At 34.8% G+C, this 21144-nt stretch overlaps 1 protein-coding gene across 6 annotated transcripts in view; it reads right to left on the bottom strand.

Moving 5' to 3' along the window:
• Plekha8 (pleckstrin homology domain containing A8) overlaps window positions 1–21144 on the bottom strand; it is a 102325-nt gene that overhangs the window by 56958 nt on the left and 24223 nt on the right. For 4 of the 6 annotated variants that reach the window (XM_046426024.2, XM_046426023.2, XM_058573137.1 and 1 more), the window contains exons 5-13: window positions 20125–20283; window positions 18933–18973; window positions 17281–17438; window positions 15307–15463; window positions 14827–14912; window positions 11401–11459; window positions 10149–10279; window positions 9269–9339; window positions 1638–1699 (exon numbers count right to left, since the gene is read on the bottom strand). In XM_046426024.2, coding sequence (XP_046281980.1) covers window positions 1638–1699; window positions 9269–9339; window positions 10149–10279; window positions 11401–11459; window positions 14827–14912; window positions 15307–15463; window positions 17281–17438; window positions 18933–18973; window positions 20125–20283 — 924 coding nt within the window. Of the gene's footprint in view, window positions 1–1637; window positions 1700–2732; window positions 7611–9268; window positions 9340–10148; window positions 10280–11400; window positions 11460–14826; window positions 14913–15306; window positions 15464–17280; window positions 17439–18932; window positions 18974–20124; window positions 20284–21144 lie in introns of those variants that run through there. The other 2 variants (XM_058573138.1, XM_046426025.2) reach the window with 2 other exon arrangements.

Genomic DNA, 21144 nt, shown 5'->3' with positions numbered 1-21144 from the left:
CATCTCACTAAGGGAACTCAGGAGTCAGGACCGTACAGTTTCTCAATTATATGGTCTTCCCTGCAGAGGGCTGTGATGGGGATGAGCACTAGCCTTGGAGATAGCAGACCTAGGTTTAGACATAGGCTCTCCCACAGTCCACTTTGGTATTAGAATTAATTGTTCTAAATTTATAAAATAGTAGGAGTTAATCAGGATTAATAAAGATAATGTACATGAAAGTGAAAGTACTGGCACATTGCTTGTAGACAATAGGCATCCAATAGCTACAGAGTAGCTATTATTTTGATTATCAAACATGCACTGAAGGTAAGTGTGGGCAGTTTGAAGTTGCAACTGGTCTGGTATCTATTTCAGTGAGGGACAGGAAATGGAGCTAGCATCTCCATGCTTTCAAAAATATCTAATTTCCATTAATACTTAATTTCTTGCACTGTTCATTCTTTCTACTTCTTTGCCAAAGAAAGCGGGGGGTGGGGGCTGGTGTTGTAGCTCAGTGGTGGAGGGCTTGCTTAGCAAGTGTTAGGCACTGGGTTCAATCCTCAGCACCACAAAGGTATTTTGTCTATCTAAGAAAATGAATTTTTTAAAAAAGTGGGAGGAATAAATCATGACCTAAACAGTTCTTATCTTGGGCAAATGATCCTCTAAATTAGTAAAAGACACCATCTATAAGGATATTTCACCCACCCAACTTTCCACAGAATACTCACATTCTACTAAGTTTTCTAGTGTATGACCACATGACTCTGCCTTTTCATGGCTACATTTGACTAAGACTGACCCTTCTCTCAGATAAGAATAAGCATTATCGTTAACATGAAGGGGCTATCTACTCCTGCTAAGAGGTTTATCCAGGGTACTATGATTCTTAGGTTTGTGTTCTTTCTAGTTAAAAATGCTGGGAAGGAAGAAGGTGGACAACAGAAGCCAGACACATGAAAAATAACATCTTCACAATAAATACCGTGTAAAAAGATATGTCTAGGGCTGGGGTTGTGGCTCAGTGGTTGAGCACTTGCCTACCATGTGTGAGGCCCTGGATTCAATCCTCAGCACCACATTAAAATAAGTAAATAAAATAAAGGTATCGTGTTCAACTACAACTAAAAAATAAATTTTAAAAAAAGATATGTCTAGTCCTACCTGTTGGCACACTAAAGTTAAAATTCAAAGATAAAATTTAACTTGGGGAGGGAAGAGGGGGTAAGTCAACCAAGATCTGAGAATTAACAGGATTGAATACACTGAGCAGCAGAGGGAGCTATTAGCTTAAATGCATCATTGCAGGTCAACAGTAAGAATATTGGATTGCTGTATCCTATCTACCTCTCACTGCATGAATACTGAAGCTTTTTACTAGATTACCAGAAAGGCAACCACTTTGAAGGCAAATCTCCACAAGGTCATTGGAACTGTATAGGGTAAAACAACTTTTTTTTTAATTCCAATTTTTAAGTGTCTTTGGTATTCTAGACACATTTTATTGCTGACGTTTCTGCAAACCAAAGGCTTATAAACTTAAATAAGCAAAATTTCTTATTATTCTCAAAAATAAAGCAAACAAAAATACCACACACAAAAAATACATATTTTACTTCTGACCATATGAACATTAGCAGGTAATGATCACTTACCGCAAAAACCCCTCGGACTACCCAGCCGTGGTGTTGCCGTAATGTTTTACCATATGCATTATCTTGAAGAGAAAAACAACTCAGTAAGGAATGTCTGCATTGGAATTTGATGTGATTTGTATAATGTGCTTTTTAATGCATGATATATCATAGTCCTATTGGTATTAAGAACTGAAAAAAATCTGATCATAAGATTTTTGTATCCTAAAAGTTTTATACATAGGGAAAAACCCACATGGATTTGTTTAATTTTTTTCCACATTATTTTATTGGTGTATTATAGCTGTACATAATGGTAGAATTTGTTGTTACATATTCATACATGCATACAATGTAATAATATAATTTGGCCAATCCTCCCCTCCTTCCTCCTTCTGGTCCCTTTCCTCTATTCTACTGATCTCCCTTTAATTATCATGAGATTCACCCAACCTCCCACATTTCTTTTCCTTTTTCCTCTCTAAATTCACATTTTTTTTTTTTTTAAGAAAGACAGATACTTCCATTCTTATCCTGGGTCAATATACCTTAATTTTTAGTTTATTATAGTGGGAAAAGTTTAATACCTACAAAGAAATAAGGAAGGAAGAAAGGATATTGAAACTAAGTATAGTTCAATCCCTTAGCTGCCCTTTGTAAACATTTGCTTCCCCTTTTACAGAATGATCTCTAAGGTTCTTTTTAATTCTAATATTCTATTTTGGAATTTCAAATGTTTGCCTCTAAAACCCTGCATATAGTACTAAAGGTAGAAACCTTTAAAAATGTTATGGAAAAGCTAGGTGTGGTAGTGTGCACCTGTAGTCCAAGCTACTCAAGGAAGTTCACTTGAGCCAGCCTGGGCAGCACAATGAGACCCTATCTCACCACCACCACCATTACCACCACCACCACCACCAACAACAACAACAACAAAAATCAAGCAAACAAGAATGGTATAGGAAGAATGGCTTGAAGTTATTAAGTTAGTTACAAAAGTAACTGGTGAGATCTATTAATAAGTCATTAATATTTCATACTTTAAAGAAAACAACCTATTATTTTTGCCCAAAATGAGACTTAAAAACTGGATTATAATATAATTTTATTTAAAAAAAAAAAAGAGAGAGAGAGAGAGAGAATCCCAGGAACAAGATGGCTGCATTCTATACAAAGGCTGTTTTCCTGAAGATTTAATAATTTGATGAGTGCAAAATTCAAAACTTATTTCCCCACAGGAATGAATTCATTCTCAAGAGGTATCCATTTTTATTTTAATGCTCCATCTTTCTTCTGATTATTTTCTTCAACAGTTTATAGAATGTTCATTTCTAAATTATTAGTACAGTGTATCATGGGGGCTGTCTGACCTTGTTCTTTATGTTTTACCCTATCACATCTAAATTCTCTTTTCTAAACTTATTTATTTTCATGTGTTAGTTTTAGCATTATCACAAATACTACCATGATTTAATATGTGTACAGGTGAGATTATAATAGGCTATAAAATATTTTCAATTATAAAAAGAATAGATGTCAAAATCATAGAAAAACAAATACTACAAGTACAAGTTTCTAAGCAATGAAAAGCAATGTAGTTCACAGGACACTGTTAAAGGAAGTCAGATATTTGTGTTTTACTGGCTAAAATGGTACTGCCATGTGGCCACAGCTTATATACTTTAGTTTACTCAAGCAGGCTTAAAATTATGCAATTCCAGTTAACTTTTACTTTAAAAATTTGGATAAGGCTTTATTAATATGTCAAGTATATCCTATTTTAATTTTACATAATTTGAATTTACATAAAACACAATTACATTTTAGACTACTACTGAAATGTAAAATCAACAAATGAACTAAAACTCATTTTTAAAAAAATGCCCAAAGTAGTTAGCTGGCATCTAGGGCTACAAATATCCCTGTCACATGAGGCTGCATTAAAATAAGATGAGGTCTAAGCCTGACCTATTTTGGTTACCTTTAAAAGATTAGATAATGAACTACATTAATCTTCACTGTAATTCCCTTCATTATCATAATGCATGTTCTATAATTTGAGATTATTTTTGGCCTCTGAAAGACATAAATAATACCTTCCTCCCAATTCTTAGAGATGTGTCAGTTCCCCAAAGACGGAATCAAAATATCTGAGGAGGAAGACTCGACAATCACCTTTGCCCAATTCTCTTTCTTTCACAAAAGAAAAAACAAAAGACCAAGAAAGGCAGTATCTTGCCCAAGATCACAAAGCTAAAAGCAATGAGAACTTGGGCATTTGTGTAATATCAAACAAGTCTCTCAAAAAACTAATGTTTATTCTTTGTGAAAAGAAATAATGAAAATTAAAGATGCCTTTCCCAGAGCACCTTATTCTGGTCATGGAAACAGCAAAGATCTGATTTCTTTACCATTAACTCAGAAACATCTTTTGAGGTATTTATGAACTATGCCTAAATCTTTTATCTTTTAATCTTTAGTATTCTAAGTGAGAACAATCTTTCATTATTTAATCTGAGTAGACAACTACTTTTGTCTAAGAATTGTACATAGGAGAGTGCTTTTCTATTGTAAATCTATAACTGGTAAAGTTACATAGGGTTGTATGGAGGTCAAAGGAGAAATACAAACCCAAGTCTTAAGAAGAGGAGCCTGGAAGTGGATAACTAAAGCCAGATGGGTAGAGTTATTTTGAACCCAGGAAATAACAATCATCTCAGCTCTGCAAATGTGCTAAACTAGACCATCCTTAGGCAAAAATCAGGAAGTAGGAGAGGTATGAAAGCAGGCAGACAAGTATGCCAGGAGGCTGTAGAAACAGATAGGCACTGGAGAAGTAAACCTGCCTGAGTCCTAAAACTACTACACAAATAAATCCAATTGCTCAATTAAAACAGTATGAACATTTGCCTTGTGAGAACTCTTATCTTCTTTCAAAAAAACAAGGATGAACAGAAAATGTGTCAGAATACAGAGTATAGAACAGATCCACCTGCATAACACGGATGATAATATATACTAATGGGGAAAAAGGGGGTGATGGAATAAATGATGAATGCCAAGACAACTGAATTACTGATGAGGAATTATCAAATTATATATCTATCTTATGTCATTCTCAAAACAAATTCCAGGAAGATGAAAAGCAAAGCTGCAAAACTTTTTGAGTATCAGAGAACATCTTGTGACCTTAAGGAAGAAAGGAAATTTCTTACACAAGATATAAAAATGCAAATCATAAAAGAAAACAATTACATGTTGGATTACATAAAATCCCAAACTTCTGTATACCAAAATACATCATAAATAAAGAGAAAAGGAATGCCACAGATGGCCAGAAGACATAACTCATAGCTGAAAAGACCAATATCCAGAAAATATAACAAACTTCCATGGGGAAAAGAAAACTTAACAGAAAAAGGCCGAAGTATATGAATAGGCAATTCACTGCAGAGGAAATCAAACTGCCAGTGAAGATATGAAAGGCTGCTCAACCTTACTAGTAATCTAAGAACACAAACTCTGGTGATATTCTATAATTTTATAACCATCAGGCACAAATTAAAAGTTTGACAATGACAAATGTTAGTAACAACATGGGAACTCTTGACTACTCTGCCAGTAATGACAAACTCCGGTGATCAATATGAGAGTATCTAGCTATGTGGTTCAGCCATTTCAATTCTACTAAATACTGGAGCAGCAGCTCTCAGAGTGTGGTCCCCACACCAACAACCTCAGGATCACTAGGAATTTGTTAGAAATGCAGTATTACACCTCAACCCAAATATATGGAGCAATCTGTACTTTTTTATTTTTAGTACTGGGAATTGAACTCAGGACCTCACATGTTCTAGGCAAGTGCTCTACCACTGAGCTACATCCCAGACTTAAAAAAAAATTTTTTTTGAGATAGTCTCACTAGTTGCCCAGGCTGGCCTAGAACTTGCAATCTTCGTGTGTCAGCCATCCAAGTAGCTGGGATTACAGGTGTGTGTCAGCATGCCTGGCAGCAATTTTTGTTTTAAAGTACCTTTCATGATGCTAATATACTGCCAAGTTTGAAAACCACTGCTCTAGCAGCACAGCTTTTCAGCCAGTAAAGCTCAATGAATTACAGGTCTGCAGAAAGCCAGAACTGCAACCCCGTCAGACACCCTTAGTAATGAGCATACCCCACTATGCTGGGCAGATATGATTTGCTATATGACCAAGAACATACATAAGGAATATCTAAACTGTAGCATTGTTTGCAATCATGAAAATCTGGTACCAACTTAAGTGTCCATCTGCAGTATATTTGTTTTTAAAAACTGTGGTGTATTCATAAAATGGAAGGTCAGAGAGCAGAAAAAAATGAATGAGTCAGGACTACAAGCATAGGGTAGATAAATCTGAAAATTAGTACTGAATGATAAAGGAATAATGGGTATAACATGACGCCATGTAAATGAGCTTAAAACTCAGATCCCAATACTAGATACTGTTTATGAACACTTACATAAAAATAAGCATTATATAATGATAAACACCAAATTTAAGATGATCTTCTTTTGAAAACAAGGTAAGTAGTGGGATCAAAAGGTGGTACCATGAATAATATACTAGGTAAAGTGGTAGATATTTGTTAAATGTCTGTAATTTTAAAAAGTGGTACTAAGAAAGTACCCTATAAATTCTTTATAGTGACTAAGCTTCAGGTGAAATGAGTTTTATGGAGAAACAACTCAACAATCAGTGAAGAGATGTAAAACGAATGTCCAGAGATGCCTTTTTGTTAACTTCAGACACTGTCAAGAGAAAAACATGTGCATTAAGCCAATCTTATCAGTTCAGGCACATGCTGTGAGTGGTTCTGGAGAGGACATGACTTAAATCATGTTCCTTAGTATTTTTGGAATAATGAGTCAAGTTACATTTTGATGTTCATTATCTGATTGTGAGTTCTTTCTCTTGCTTAGTTCTCCTTGTCTATGGAAGCCTTTCAAATTAAATACATGACCGAGCATCCTTTCAAATTTTTTCCTATTCTGTGCTAGAGATATTGGTTGGATTAATTTTTACTTGACATTTATGGAATCATTCTGAGGTGACAGACATGGCAATATGCTGTCCCGCTGAATGAAGAGTGCGGAGCACATAACATTTAGTACAATGGTGCATGAAATGCCAGAGCAACTCTTCCTCCTTCCACTTACAAGGATGCTTTTCAAAACCTCTTTTTTGATGTGTGTCATCTGCAAATGAAGAGGCTCAGTCATAGGGCAGACTATTAAACATATCTGCCTTGTGGACTCAACTCCTTCCTTAAAAAGATTTCTAGTGAATGGCATGGGGTGTTAAGGATATAGAGAAACTGTTGGCAAGAGATCACCCAAAGGTTTAACTCTGATCACCACAATGGGGATTCAAGTGTATAAAGAAGCTATGTAAGCCTAAGGCATCCTTTCAGGTGCTGGGAACTATTCCAGGTCACAGCACTCCAGCAATACAATAAGAACAGATGACTTTTCCAGAAAGGTTAGACACTAAGGTTTCCATTGTATCATTGAAAACCTTGACATATCATCTCCCATCTCTAAGGCCACAAAGACTACAAGTTTTATAAGCATTTACCTCAAAACCTTTCCTAAGCAGTGTTTTATTGAAAAGCTATCTAATTATGATGAAAAGGAGGCAAAATTGATGCTGTGACTAACTTTAGCACTTTAAGTCCTGCTCATGAATAATCTCTCAGATGCAGAAAAAATAAAATCCCCAAATAATCAAGATGTAGCCAAGTGGCAGGTGAACTTCAATGGCCTGTCTTGCTGAGTAGGTCTCAAACTTTGGCATGCATTAGAATCATCCTGGATGACTTCTTAACACATGGCTACTAGGCCCCACCCTGAAGTTTCTGATTCAGCAGGTAGAGACTGATGGTCTGAATTTCTAGTAAGTTTCAAAGTGATGAAGATGCTCTACAGTTCGTGGACCAGCTTGTGGACCAGTGATCTAGATTTAGAAACCCAAAGAAATTTACTTACTTTTCAAAAACCTCAGTTTATTCACTGTAAATGGACAGTCATTTGGAAGATTAAATATTTATGTAGAACTTAGTGTAGTAGTTATATTTGGTAGTCTTTAACAGTACTTTTACCACAATAATCAATTTTAGAATTAAAAAAATGATAATTTGCCTCATTTTAGACAAAATTATCAGTTCCACTTGTAAAGGCTTTGACTTTAAAATAAGAAAAGCCATTATCTTGGGGAAAAAAATATCCAAGGAGCCTATGAGGTATAAACAGCTATTGTATGAGTACATTTCATAAAAAACATGTTTGTACAAAGCTTATTTGCCTGTATCTGAAGGGGCAGGAAGATGGTAGGTTAGGGGCCCTTTATCTCCATACACTGACAAGCGGCAAGAAATTTGGGATATTAAAATCAAAGACATGATTTTAAGCAAGAAAACCTTCTTTGATGTGAACCTGAATATAATGTACACATTATAGATGGTAGTTTAGGGGTCCTTTATCTCCATACACTGACTAACAGCAAGAAATTGGGATATTAAAATATCCCAAGGGATATTTTTATTTAAGGGATAAATGGGGAACTCAAATATGCAGGTAGTCTAGGAATGGGTAAAGACCCTTTGTAGGAGAAACCTTTGGCACTTTTAAGGCAAGGATCCCAAAGTGAACTTGCTTTAGACCTTTCTGGGGACCTGAAGCAAGTATTTTAATCATTAATGCTTCTGGTTCCCTACTGTGCAAAAACAGATTTATGGGATGATTAAGATATCTGCTACAGAGATGTCAGCACTGATTGTTTCAGGACACACCAGCATTTCTAGATGGTATGGCCTGGGGAAATCAAAGCAGGGCAGAATCCTAGACTTGTAGCCCAGAGGAGGATTAACAAAGGGTGGTAGAAGATATCTGTAAAACTGAGAAATGTCAGAACTTGACTCTCCAGCCCTCCAGAAGCATCAGTTAATTCATTTCACCATTTATAATCATAGCTACTTAGTGCTTGGCTGTGTACATTACGATAATATGGGGCTTAGAAATAATATACAATCTCATCCCTCCCCCCACATGCTTCAAGGCCCATGCTGGAAGAATTATCTATAAGACAAGGTGAGAGGTCAGCCACTCCACTAGGAACATGGTGAGGATGCTTCCAAATCCTAACATTTTCCAAAATTTGTCTGATAGATAAATCTATCCACCAACCCACCTATCCAATGTTATTAAACACCTTATTGCAGTCACTGCAATCAAGTCTCCTTCCTCCCAATTTCAGTTTTACCACTACAAAATGGGAATGCAGGATGATAATCAGCCCTCAATCTCACTCCAGAGCAAATCCCATGATTCCCATTAAGACTAAGGAATGGCTTTCCATCAGTTCAGTGCTTCCTAGGGCATACTGATTTTTAGTAAGTTAGAACTAGATTACTAAGTACCAAGATTACTAAGTTACTAAGTCTCATGGGTCTTTTAAAAATTACACATATAGGAATCAAATAGTGAATAATACTGAAATAAGAAAAGAGAAATCAAATCCCCCAAAACACAAATTTTCCCTGTACCCTGTCTCTTCCTACATGGGGTCTCAATTCCAAAGCCTGTTCAACTAATCAAAATGTAAATACCACTTACTCAGGGCTGTCTGAATATCCTTTTCTCCATTTTTCACTTCTGTCAAAAACCCTTTTAAAAATTTGAGACCTCTAAAACGAAAAAAAGAGGAATAATTATTATCTTTTTAGTTCACTTATATAGAATGAGTATAAAGAAATGGCAGACGCCAGCTTCTACTTTAGTAATATTTTGGGCTTAGTAATCAGGTCAAATCATATGGTGATCCTTTCTGAGTTTCTTCCCTGACATTTCCCTTTAGGATTTTCTGGACCCCTCAACCCATCTGATAAAACCTAAGGCAGTGGTCTTCAAAATGTGTAGTCACAGCACTGATGGTTTGGGCATCACTTGGAGATCTATTAGAAATCCAAATTCTGGGCCCTACCTCAGACTTAGGGAATCAGAAACTCTAGTTCTGAGTCCAGAGTTTCTAACAAACCCTCCAGGAGATTCTGATGTCACTAAAGTTGGAAAACCAACAACTCTAAGAGAGATGAGTTGGCTTTCCTGTCCATAAGATTTCTATCTTATGGGCTGGGATTGTGGCTCAGTGGTAGAAAGCTTACCTCACACGTGTGAGGTACTGGGTTTGATCCTCAGGACCACATAAAAAATAAAGAAACAAATAAAATTATTGTATTCATCTACAACTAAAAATATTTTTAAAAAAGATTCCTATCTTATATATACTATTAATATTATTATAATATAATATTTATCACCATCAAGAGGTATGCACACAAAAACCTGGCATTCTATTCATTAGCTCTTTTAAAAAAAAGCTATAGATTTTGGTTTGAGTCTTTATTCTGAAGTAGTATCCTTTGTACAACAATTTTTTGGTGCTAACATTTTAATCAAGCTAGATTTATCTGCTGCCCCACCCTGACTGCCTCACCTCTTCAGCCACAAGAGGGCTTCAGTAGCTGAGTTCCTAACCTGAGCTACATCCGCCTCCACTTCATGTAGCACTATCTTCTGGAGGGTAGTAAATTCTTCCTTGTTGGTTATATACTTCTGATTTACTTTCTGGAGAAAAAAATGGAAATAATTTAAGTTAATAATGTTAAAGTCACCAAGCAAATCAGTATAGTTATTGAGATTTGTACATTTGGCAAGAAGGCTCTAAGAAATAAAAGACCTCCTTCCTTATGTTTTCAAAGCAATGTGGGTTTGTTTGTTTTTCTGTTTGAGATTCTATGAGGCTTATGCTGGAATTAAACAGTCCCAGAGTTTTAAAGTATTATTCCTGAAGTATACTTTTTCCTGCCTTAGAACCTCCCTTACAGCTGTGTTTGGTAAATCATTTTCATCTTGATTATAAAACTAAATCATCATTTGTTTGAATGAGATTTCAAGCAACTAGTCCCTCCAAATGATAGTAAAGAAATGTATATCTACAGAAATTCCTTACACTGCTTCCTCAAAGAGCACACAATCTGTGATGAGAACCGCAGATTTGTATTGGGTACTGTATTCTCAAGAAGATAATATTCAATCTACATTTTAAAAGGGACTCAAACTTTAAAAGTTGGAAGTAATGTGTACAACTCTCTCATTTTACTGGGAAGGAGGAGGCTCAGAACAATCAAATGTGTTGCTATGCTTCCACAGCTGAACCTGGAAGTTGGGCCTGTTGGGAATCAGACCATTAATAGCTATTTTCACTAATAAACTTTTTGAAAAAATATAACTGTCATTGTTTAAATCTAAAAAGCACAGAGTCATTATTGATATAAGAGTAATTCTCCATTGATCCACGCTCCAGGTTTGAAAACTTCCTTTGTCGTATATAATAAAGGCTTACTCGTCATTCCCCTACTAAGCATTCCAACTGGGAAAAGAGAGTTGTTCTGTTAAAGAGCTATAGTAACTTTTTTTTCTTTTAGGTACTGTGGATTGAAGTCAGGGCCCTTGACCACATCCCCACCCCAAACATTTTGTATTTTATTTAGAGATAGGATCTTACTGAATTGCTTAGTGCTTTACTTTTGCTGAGGCTGCCTCAGTCTTCCAAGCCACTGGGATTACAGATGTGTGCCACCACGCCCGGCTTATAGTACCTTTGTAACTTGTTGGTTTATTATTTGCAAACATAAAAGTATTAAAAATGTTTGCAAGTTTTCTCAGATATCAGCCAGTATACTCACCTTGATATTTCCAACAAGATCCATCTTAACAGGAGCAAACACTGTAGGACCAAGTTTGTCTGGAAGAAAGAATAAAAACATGTTTGAAAAAGTAATTTTGCAAGTGAAAAGTATCTTTTTAAAATTTTTCATGGGAAATATTTTATGGTAACAATAAATTTAGAAGGTCTTTTCTCCCACAACTTTAATTTTTGCTTCTAAATCATTTTCTAAAAAGCTTGACATTGTTATCACCTTTTTTTATTTTACTACTATGAGGTAGAATAACTATAACATGGTCCTAAGTGGAAGGTGAGATGAAGATAATCTTATAAATTTAGAAAACATATTTGAAATCCTTAGCATTGTACTGTCTAATATGGTAGTTACCAGATATGTGAATATTTAGCATAAGCAATGTGGCTTGATCCATATTGAAATATACTGTAAGTATAAAACACATACAAGATTTTAAAGACGTAGTACTGAAGAAATTAAACAACATATCTCATTAATGATTATTTTAACTGACTATATGTTGAGATGATATTTTGGATATACTATATTTAAAATATGTTATTAGGATTAACTTTTACTTTACTATTTTAATGCACCTTATAGAAAACTTAAAATTACATATGTGATTTGAACGTGTATTTCTGTTAGGTGGAAGTATTTTTTTTTTTAAAGAGAGAGTGAGAGAGGGAGAGAGAGAGAAAGAATTTTTAATATTTTATTTTTTAGTTATTGGCGGACACAACATCTTTGTTTGTATGTGGTGCTGAGGATCGAACCCGGGCCGCATGCATGCCAGGCAAGCGCGGTACCGCTTGAGCCACATCCCCAGCTCAAGGTGGAAGTATTTTTAATAAATTTAACTCTGCTAAGTAAAATCTACTGATTTTAACTATTTAAGTATACCAAATATAATTTTTTACTATAAATAGGAGTATAGATATAATAAAAGAGTATAGTATAATAAAGGAATATAAGTAAAAAGTCAGAAAGGAATGGAGTTTCCCCCCAAAAAAACCACTTGATTGACTTAAAAGACAGATAGCTTAAAAAAAAAAAGAAGGAAATAAAATAGCGTACTAAAAAAAACAAAAAACTGATTCGCTGGCTAAAAATCAGGGAAGAGTAGAAAAGGAACAAAGAGCAGATAGGAAAACAAAATAAATGGCAAGATGATAGAAACATCAATAGAATTAAATGAATCTAAACAACGTAATTCACTACAGTAATAAATTACAAGGAAAATACACAATGATTACAACTACAGAAAAGCATTTGATAAAATTAGCTCATTCGGGATTATTAAAATAAATTTTAAGCATACAAAAATCAATTTATCTACATGTTATCAATGAATAATTGGAAAATAAAAGAAAATATTTTTACAATAGCATCTAAAGCATAAAATTCCAACATTTATTCCTAATAAAAGACAAAATTATAAAAAACATTTCTAGAGAAAATAAAGATGACTTAAGTGAATGGAGGTGTGTGTGTGTGTGTGTGTGTGTGTGTATGCTTCACAATAAATTTAAAAGATCTTCCTCCCAAAAACTTTAATTGCTGCTGGGATTACAGGCGTGCACCACCGTGCCCAGCTAACAGACCCATTTTATAAGGCAAACTGGTTTTCAACTAAGGTGTCAGAGAAATGTTTAAAGAGAAAATAATGGGTTTTGCCGAATGATTTTTAAATAGCCACATTATCATAAGGAAAAAAAAAACTGAAACTCAATTCCCTACTTTCTACCATGTACAAAAAGTAATTCCAAGATGGATTATGGATATAAATGTAGAAATTAAAGAATCTAGAAGAATATACAAGAAAATATCTTTATAACCTTTGGTTGTGGCAAATAAAGGTTTCTTAGGACATCGAAACCATTAACTACAAAGAATAGGTTGGACTCTGTCAAAACTAAAAACTTCTGCTTTTCAAAGGTACCATAAAAAAGAAAACAGCAAGCCATAGACTGAGGGAAAAGATTCAAAATGTATAGGTCTACAACAGAATTTTATTCAGAATATGCAAGGAACTCTTGCAACTCAATAAGAAAAATAACCAACTGTTTAAAATGGGTTAAAGATGCAAACAGAAACTTCACAGAAGATAGAGCAATTGCCAATAATTACATGAAAAAGTATTCAACATTACTAGTCATCAGGGGAATGCAAATTAAAGCCACAATGAGATATTATTAAACACAAGAAAGGCAAAACCCAGAAATACTGACATCACCAAAGCTAGTAAAGATGTACAGAAACTATAATATTCATATGCTGCTGCTGGATATGTACAATTGTGCAATAACTGTATAAACTGGCAAATTATTATAAAGTTAAAATTACTAACCAGCAATTCTGGTCCAAGAGATTTACTTGAGAGACATAAAAATATATGCCCAGACACAAAAATGTTCAAAGCAACTTCATTTATAATGCAAACTACCCAAATGTCCATCAATAGGATCAACATTCATTCACAGGACTCCTACTTAGCACTACAAAGCAAAGAACAACTGATATGTACAACAAAGATGAATCTCAAAAAACACACTAAACAAGGAAAGCCAGATGCAAAAGAGTACATTTACATGAAGTTTTAGAATAGGCAAAACTAACTTATGGCAATGGAAATCAATAAAATGATCACCTTGGAGTGGGGAATGCACTGAGTACCAACTGGCACAGAGAAAAATGTCCTGAAGTGATGAACATATTCTGTATTTTGATAGGGATGTGAATTCATAGGCTGGGTGCACTTATGAAAACTGACTGAATCATAGTTCTTACGTTCCATGAAAGTTACACCTCAATTTAGAAAGGTACATGATTAAATGGGTCATACAGTAAATTTCAAAACATTAGCGATCCCTGGTATTACCGATTTTACATAAGTAAATTTGAGCTTAAGCAAATTTATATATGTAATATTTTTTATTCTTTGAAAAATTTTATTACTGGTAAAATATTTTTTCATAGTACCAATAAATTTGAAGTCCTATTCCTCAACTACTTTCACTTTTACTTTTATGAATGCTTTCCAGAAAGCAGAATTCTTTTCATTAAAATATTTGATCATAATTACAAATGAAATAAGAGTATGCAATAATGCTTGTCTCAATAAAGCATGTCTCAATTTACATATAGTCTAGGATATTTCTCCAGTTCTCATATTATAAACAAATATCCTTTCATTTTTTGCATGTTAGGGTATTTTTCTGTTGTTAATTTTGCTGTTTAGAGGGCCCCCCAAATACAGTGCTATTTAGTGTACATAAGCATGAGAAGTCTGTGATGTGGCTTATGGACAAAATACGTGTTTCAGATAAGCTTAATTCTGTCATGACTCAGTGCTGTTGGTAGAGAGTTCAATGTTAAATGAAGACAAATTCTAGAAGGCAATGAATAAGGTAACTACAGAAATCTTACCTAATACTGGAACCACAGCATAACATGATGCCAAGAATGCTTCTGTGGGAATGCCACTGTCTTCCAGAAGTTCAATGTCACTAAAGCTAAACAATTTGGTGATAACAGAGAAGGAAAGATTGAAAATACAACATCAGCATTCTCTGCAGTTCAGTTTCAGAAACAGCTGCCTTCTACAGGGCTAACCATATGGTCTGATTTCACAGAAATGCCACAGCCATTTCTTTTCTTTTTCTGTAATTATAAAATGGCCCATTAAAATAATTTTCCAAAGATACTCTACCAAAGCAAGTTTAAATTTTTTCAGATTACACACTCATAATCCAATTCCTTCTCATCCACCTTTATGGTAAATAGTAGATACCTGATATACGATACTCTCTATTCTATTAGAATATACCATCACCTAAAAGGACCACTATGACTGATTTTGCAAAAGAGAAACTGGTGTACAAGTGTTAGTGATTATAGAGGGGGTACCTGGTGTTCATGGTACTAAAAAAAGTTGGAATAACTTCTTTGCCTTCTTCCCAGAGGGATTCTGGAGAGCAACTTGAGGAATCTGATCCAGACTGTGCCAAGTCGTTGTCATTTCCCAGGTTTTTCTCTCCATTTTCCTTAATTATTTCACCTTGGACTGCAAAGTAGAGGATACCTATTACTAACCTATTAAATGCTTATTTAAAAAATTCATACAGACATTGGTAAAAATTTCTAAAACTTGGAAAACTGTACAGAGATAAAAATTTGTGAAATATTTACAACATAAACATAAATGTACAAACATACCAAATTAGAATTAAAAATTGATTTGTATCCTTATTTTTGATGAACAGCATTTCATGAATATTTCCTTATTCAATATTCTTCAAAAACCTGATTTTAATGACCATGTGAAGGACATTTTGGTGATTTCTAAAATCTTACTATTATATGTATAGAAAATCCTCAGTCAATCTGCATATTCTGTATTTGTGAATTTAACCTACTTATAAAACCATTTGTAAACCCAAAATCAATATTTGTAGCACTTTTCCATTTTGAGGACATATGCAGAATGGTGAAACACTTGTCACTTGATAGGCACATTCCTAGCTGAGGTGGAACAAGGTGATGCTTTGCCTTCTTATTTCAGTTCTCATATTATAAATAAATATCCTTATTTAGTGCCACATTTTTTACATGTTAGGGTATTTGTTGTTGATTTTGCTGTTTAAAGGACCCCCCAAATACACTACTGTCTCATATACATAAGCATAGTGTATATAAGCTATGATGTGGCTTATGGATAAAATACGTGTTTCAGATAAACTTCATTCAGGCATGACTCATAGAGCTGTTGGTTGTGAGTTCAATCTTAATGAATCAACAATATGTATGGTTGATTAAACAAACATTAAACAGAAATACACTTAAAACATGCTTATGTATTGACTGGTTGATGTAAATGTGATTAGAGGCCTGCAGAAAGCTAACTCTTAAAGAGAAATCCCTAGAAGTAAAATTATTGGGTAAAATATACGACAATATGTTTTGATAAAATTTTTTTCTGTCACTTACTCAAGAGATAAGACTTCAATGTTGTATATATTACTTTTCTTATATTAACAACTAAGATTTTCTAGGATTTGGGGCTGGAACTGTAGCTCAGCAGTAGAGTGCTCGCCTAGCACGTGTGAGACACTGGGCTTGATCCTCAGCATCACATAAAAATAAATAAATAAATAAAATAAAGGTATTGTGTTAATCTGCAACTAAAAAAAAAATTAAAAAAGAGATTTTCTAGGATTAACATCTTTTTCTTTTCTCTCATCTAAAAAAATTTGGTCTCTTATTTCAGGACAGATTGGGAAGAAGTATTTTTTAAAATTGCAGTTTTGAATTATTAGTAAGCACTTATAACAGTTAAGGGCTTTAAAATGGTTATCTTTGCTCTGAAGAGTGAGTTTTAGTGATTAGTGCCATTGAAATTAGCTAATTTAAAAGCAACTATAGTGCCTTAAATTTAGCCTTAAGAAGAAAAAGAAGGCTGGTGTTTGGTGAATTCTGACAACCTCAGCCCCACCAGAAACCAGGAGAATGAAAAACTCAACTGCCCTAATTTCATATACTCTTGAGTCTGACCTTACAGTCTAAGTTCAAAAGGCTTTGAGATATACTACGAAGTGTCAGTGAAGTACTCATACTGTCTAAAACTGCTCACGGAAGTTTATGAACATCCCAGCCAAGAACAGTAGGCAGGAAACTTCCTCTTCATGTTCTTATCAACACTGCTCAGATGGGATGACAGAATGTAGTTCAGTTAAGTGACCTGTCTTACTGAGCTAACATGCTCTTTAGGAAATACCTAGCATACTGTCTTGAGGCTAATCCCTATCAAGTGTCACATCATGGGTATAAATCAAAACATCAAATATTCTATTGTTCAATGTTTTTTCAGACTTTGTTTTTTACCTGTTATATTATCCTCAGTATTTTCTTCACTTGATATGCTGCAGTCTATCTCTGAAGATTTTGAATACAAGGAGCTCTTATTTTTCATTAGGATATCTTCATCACCATTTATTTCCATATTTAAAGATCCATTTTCACAACTGTTCAGTTCCATTTGCCTAAAATTTTTTTTATAAAGAAAAAAAAATAAAAAGTCTAGTGATTTAGTAATAGGTTGCCAGGTAGATGCTAACTCTGAGGGATGAGGGAAGGGTTCACAATCATTAAATTTTAAACACTGATTTAAACAATTGTTAAACTAAGCCAAGCCTCTTAGCCTCCCACAGACATCAAGACAAGTATATGTGGTGGGAGCAGACCTGTCTAATGGTTCTTCTTGTACCCTGAAGTGACCCTTTCTGATCCCTACCAGCATTAGGAAATAGTCATTGACAGCCCTCTGGTTTCCATTCAGCTTTCTCCAGGTGCCACATTGAACACTTTTTGACCTTCTTCAACTCCCTGCTGGGAGGCTTTTTCTCAACACCACTAGCCACTTCTAAATGTTTGCTTAGCAGTTATTGTCTAGAAGCCATATGTTGGGGTCTCCCTGCAACCTATATCTCAGAAAAAAAAACAAAATCCAAGGAGAACCCAAACACATCTTGAGGGATCTGTCACATTTTAGAATTACCTATTCAACAGTCAAATGACATAACTGATTCTGTTAAAGGCACAACACAACATCTTATTATAGGGAATTATACTTAGCCGAATTAGAGATTAGGACAAAAATATTTTCTTCCAATAAAAATAAGGGGAGAAGGATCCAAGCTATATGATAACTCTAGGAAAAGCATTTATTATTTTCTAAAAACCACTATTTCAATCTAGAATTCAAAATATGGGAGTAGATGTTTCTAGCAGAAAAATTTAGAAAAACGGAAACAACCAAATTGAGAATAATCCTTGTAATAAAGAAGCAAACAATAGTAAATAATGATTCACTATTAAGCAATAATTTGGAAGGATAAATATCTCGATTGCGTCAATACATGGGAATGCCTATACAACATAAGTAAATAGAAATCCAGTGACTATGTAAATGTGTACCTTTTTGTTGTGCTGAGGATGAACCCAAGTTCTCATGCATGCTAGACAAGTTGAGTGCTGTACTGCTGAGCCACATCTACAGCTCAGCATTTACTTTAAAAAAGAAATTTTTTTTAATTGAAAGAGTATTTAGAAGAACAGAAATAGTTTAGATTTTGGTACTAAGTGAAGTTTTCAACCTATACAGTTACTCAAGGTTTTTTATTTCTAAACAACACAGAATAACACTCAGTGTTTCTGGATAAAAGTACACTTAAGTCAATATTTAACTCCTCTATAAAAGAAGATCCATCCTTTGGTAATTCCAGAAAGATTAAAAAGTTACAGGATATGATGGGTGAGATCCATATCCTAAAGCAAATACCAACACTTTCCTTTAGTGCTGAAGGTCTGCACTACTTCAGGCTCACTCAAAAAAGGAAAGACAGATATTGTTTCCTTCTGGTACATCTCAAATTACAAGAAAAACCACCATAAAAATCAAAATATCATTCACTTTTTTTAAACAAAGAATAACAATAGCTGTAGGTTTTTTGAAAGAAGAAAAAAATGTTATATACCTTTCCAATGAGTTATGAATTGGTACAACCGGATGTTTCATCTTTAAAAGAAGAAAAGAAATAAAGTTTACTTCCAATGAGACATTATTTATTATTCTTTTTTTTTTAAAGAGAGAGAGAGAGAGAGAGAAGAGAGAGAGAGAGAGAATTTTTTTTAATATTTATTTTTCAGTTTTTGGTGGACACAACATCTTTATTTTATTTTTTATGTGGTGCTGAGGATCGAACCCAGCGCCCCGCGCATGCCAGGCAAGAGCATTACCGCTTGAGCCACATCCCCAGCCCCATTATTTATAATTCTACAACACATGAAAGTGGTAAATATAACCATAATATATTACTGTCCCACCCCATCAGAAATAATTTTAGGTCTTCTTAAAATGGAGTCATAGATCCCAACTAGCCCAACTTTTAAATCCAACAGGGGTACCCAAATTTCTAAGGAAAATAAAGGTGGCCTTTTTCAAAGTCCTAATTATCAGAGCCAAAGTCCTGGTGAATGGCTTTCTTTGAAATTTTAGTTATGCTAATTGAATGTTAATAGACAGCAAACTCTGGCAAAGTATTGCTACAACATTGAAGGAAGGAAGGTAAACACCATGCAGTTCCTGTCCTTTTTAAGCTAGCTTCACTAAAATAGGGAGATGTGAGAAAGGAGGAATCCTTAGCACAACCCAGGAATTCCAGGAAGATGAATAGGAGCTACTATGGGAAAGAGCCAAGATGGGCATTCTTGGCAGCGTAAAGGGGTGAGGGTGATGACAGACAATATATTCATGCCAGGAAATGTTAGGAAAAGAGGCTGGTGATGTGGCAAGGGGCTAGGAAGTTTTATCTTTAATCCAAAGGCAATGAGGGAGTCACTGAAAGGTTTAGGTAAAGCAGCCCAATTTATACTGCATTAATAGAAATCCTGTCAGCTGACTGGAAGAGCCAGGCTAAAGATAGTAAGAAGGCCACCAAAATTCTAGGCAAGACTCATTTACATGGGCGTTGGAGAGAAAGGACTAGATTAGAGATATCTGTGCACAGGTGGTCAGACTGCCAAAATAACTTCTAGATATGGGAGACTGAGAAGATAAAAAAGTGGAAATAAAATAGTCCTCTAAAAAGTCTTTATCATTCACCAAAGGATGTTACTTTACAACTTTTCATTGTACTCTGTTGTAGCCAAACTGAACTAGACTTTTACCTTGCTGGATTTGAGCATGGCCAGTTGTGGTGATCCTGGAGGAGTGCGATAAAGAAGTTCAGAGGTGAAGGCTGCATTTGCGATCTGCATGCATTCTTCCAAGGTCTTCAGAAAAGTATTGCAGGTTGATTTCAGCAGAGTTCCCACATCAATTCCCTCCTACAAAATGACCAAAGTGAAAGACTCTTTTGTCTTGCCAAGAAAGACCAAGTCCCATTGTGTTATGCCTTTACAGGTTTTTATCCACAAAATAATAATAATGCACCCACCTATTTTGCTGAACAAATATGTATATCAGTTATTTAAAAAATATTTTGAGCTATCCCAATTTATCTATTTACCATGCACAGGCCTCATGTTCTAATCTGACCCTTCACACTCATCCACTGTTCCATCTAAAGGCAATAACTTCTTTCTGCTCAGTAACATTAGAAGAGCGCTGTGCCAGCTGTTGAGCAAAGAACTTCTGTGGAGCTTCCAGGAAAACACACAACACCTGCTTTCAGTATGGAAGAATCCACAAGGTTTCAGCAATTAGAATTCCTTTAAAAACCTAATACATTTTTTCTTCTGAGTTACTTTATTTGTTCAGTGTACAGTTTATTTATTCAGGGCATTTTTCTTCTGGATATTGATATTAGTAGGTTGTTCTGGAAAATGAGGACACACTCTAACTGGAGAATTAGAAGACCACATCTTAGTGGTCTCTATATATTTTTCTCACCTTTGTATGTCTAATAAGCTCCCAGGTACTCTTGGTTAACGGATGATACTGTTCATAAACAAGTTCCCACAGCATTTCTATAAGCACTTTCTTTCTGGAATTAAAGATTGCTACATTCACATTTTCCCTTCTCTGTAAACCAAGGCTTCTCTACTCAGCACCAATGATATTATGGGCTGGCTAATTTGGGGGGGCCTGTGTATGCAAGGGCAGAGCATAGCCCTCCTGCCCATTTAAAGATGTTAAACAGAATCCTTGGTGTCTACCCACTAGATGCCAGTGGTACTCATGACAAC

Source organism: Marmota monax, unplaced genomic scaffold, assembly GCF_021218885.2.
Source record: "Marmota monax isolate L192 unplaced genomic scaffold, Marmota_monax_Labrador192_F-V1.1 WCK01_AAM20220418_F8-fsc00133, whole genome shotgun sequence".
In the NCBI taxonomy this organism is placed as follows: Eukaryota; Metazoa; Chordata; class Mammalia; order Rodentia; family Sciuridae; genus Marmota; species Marmota monax.
Note: the sequence above shows the minus strand (reverse complement) of the source record. Positions and strands in the feature narration are given on the sequence as shown.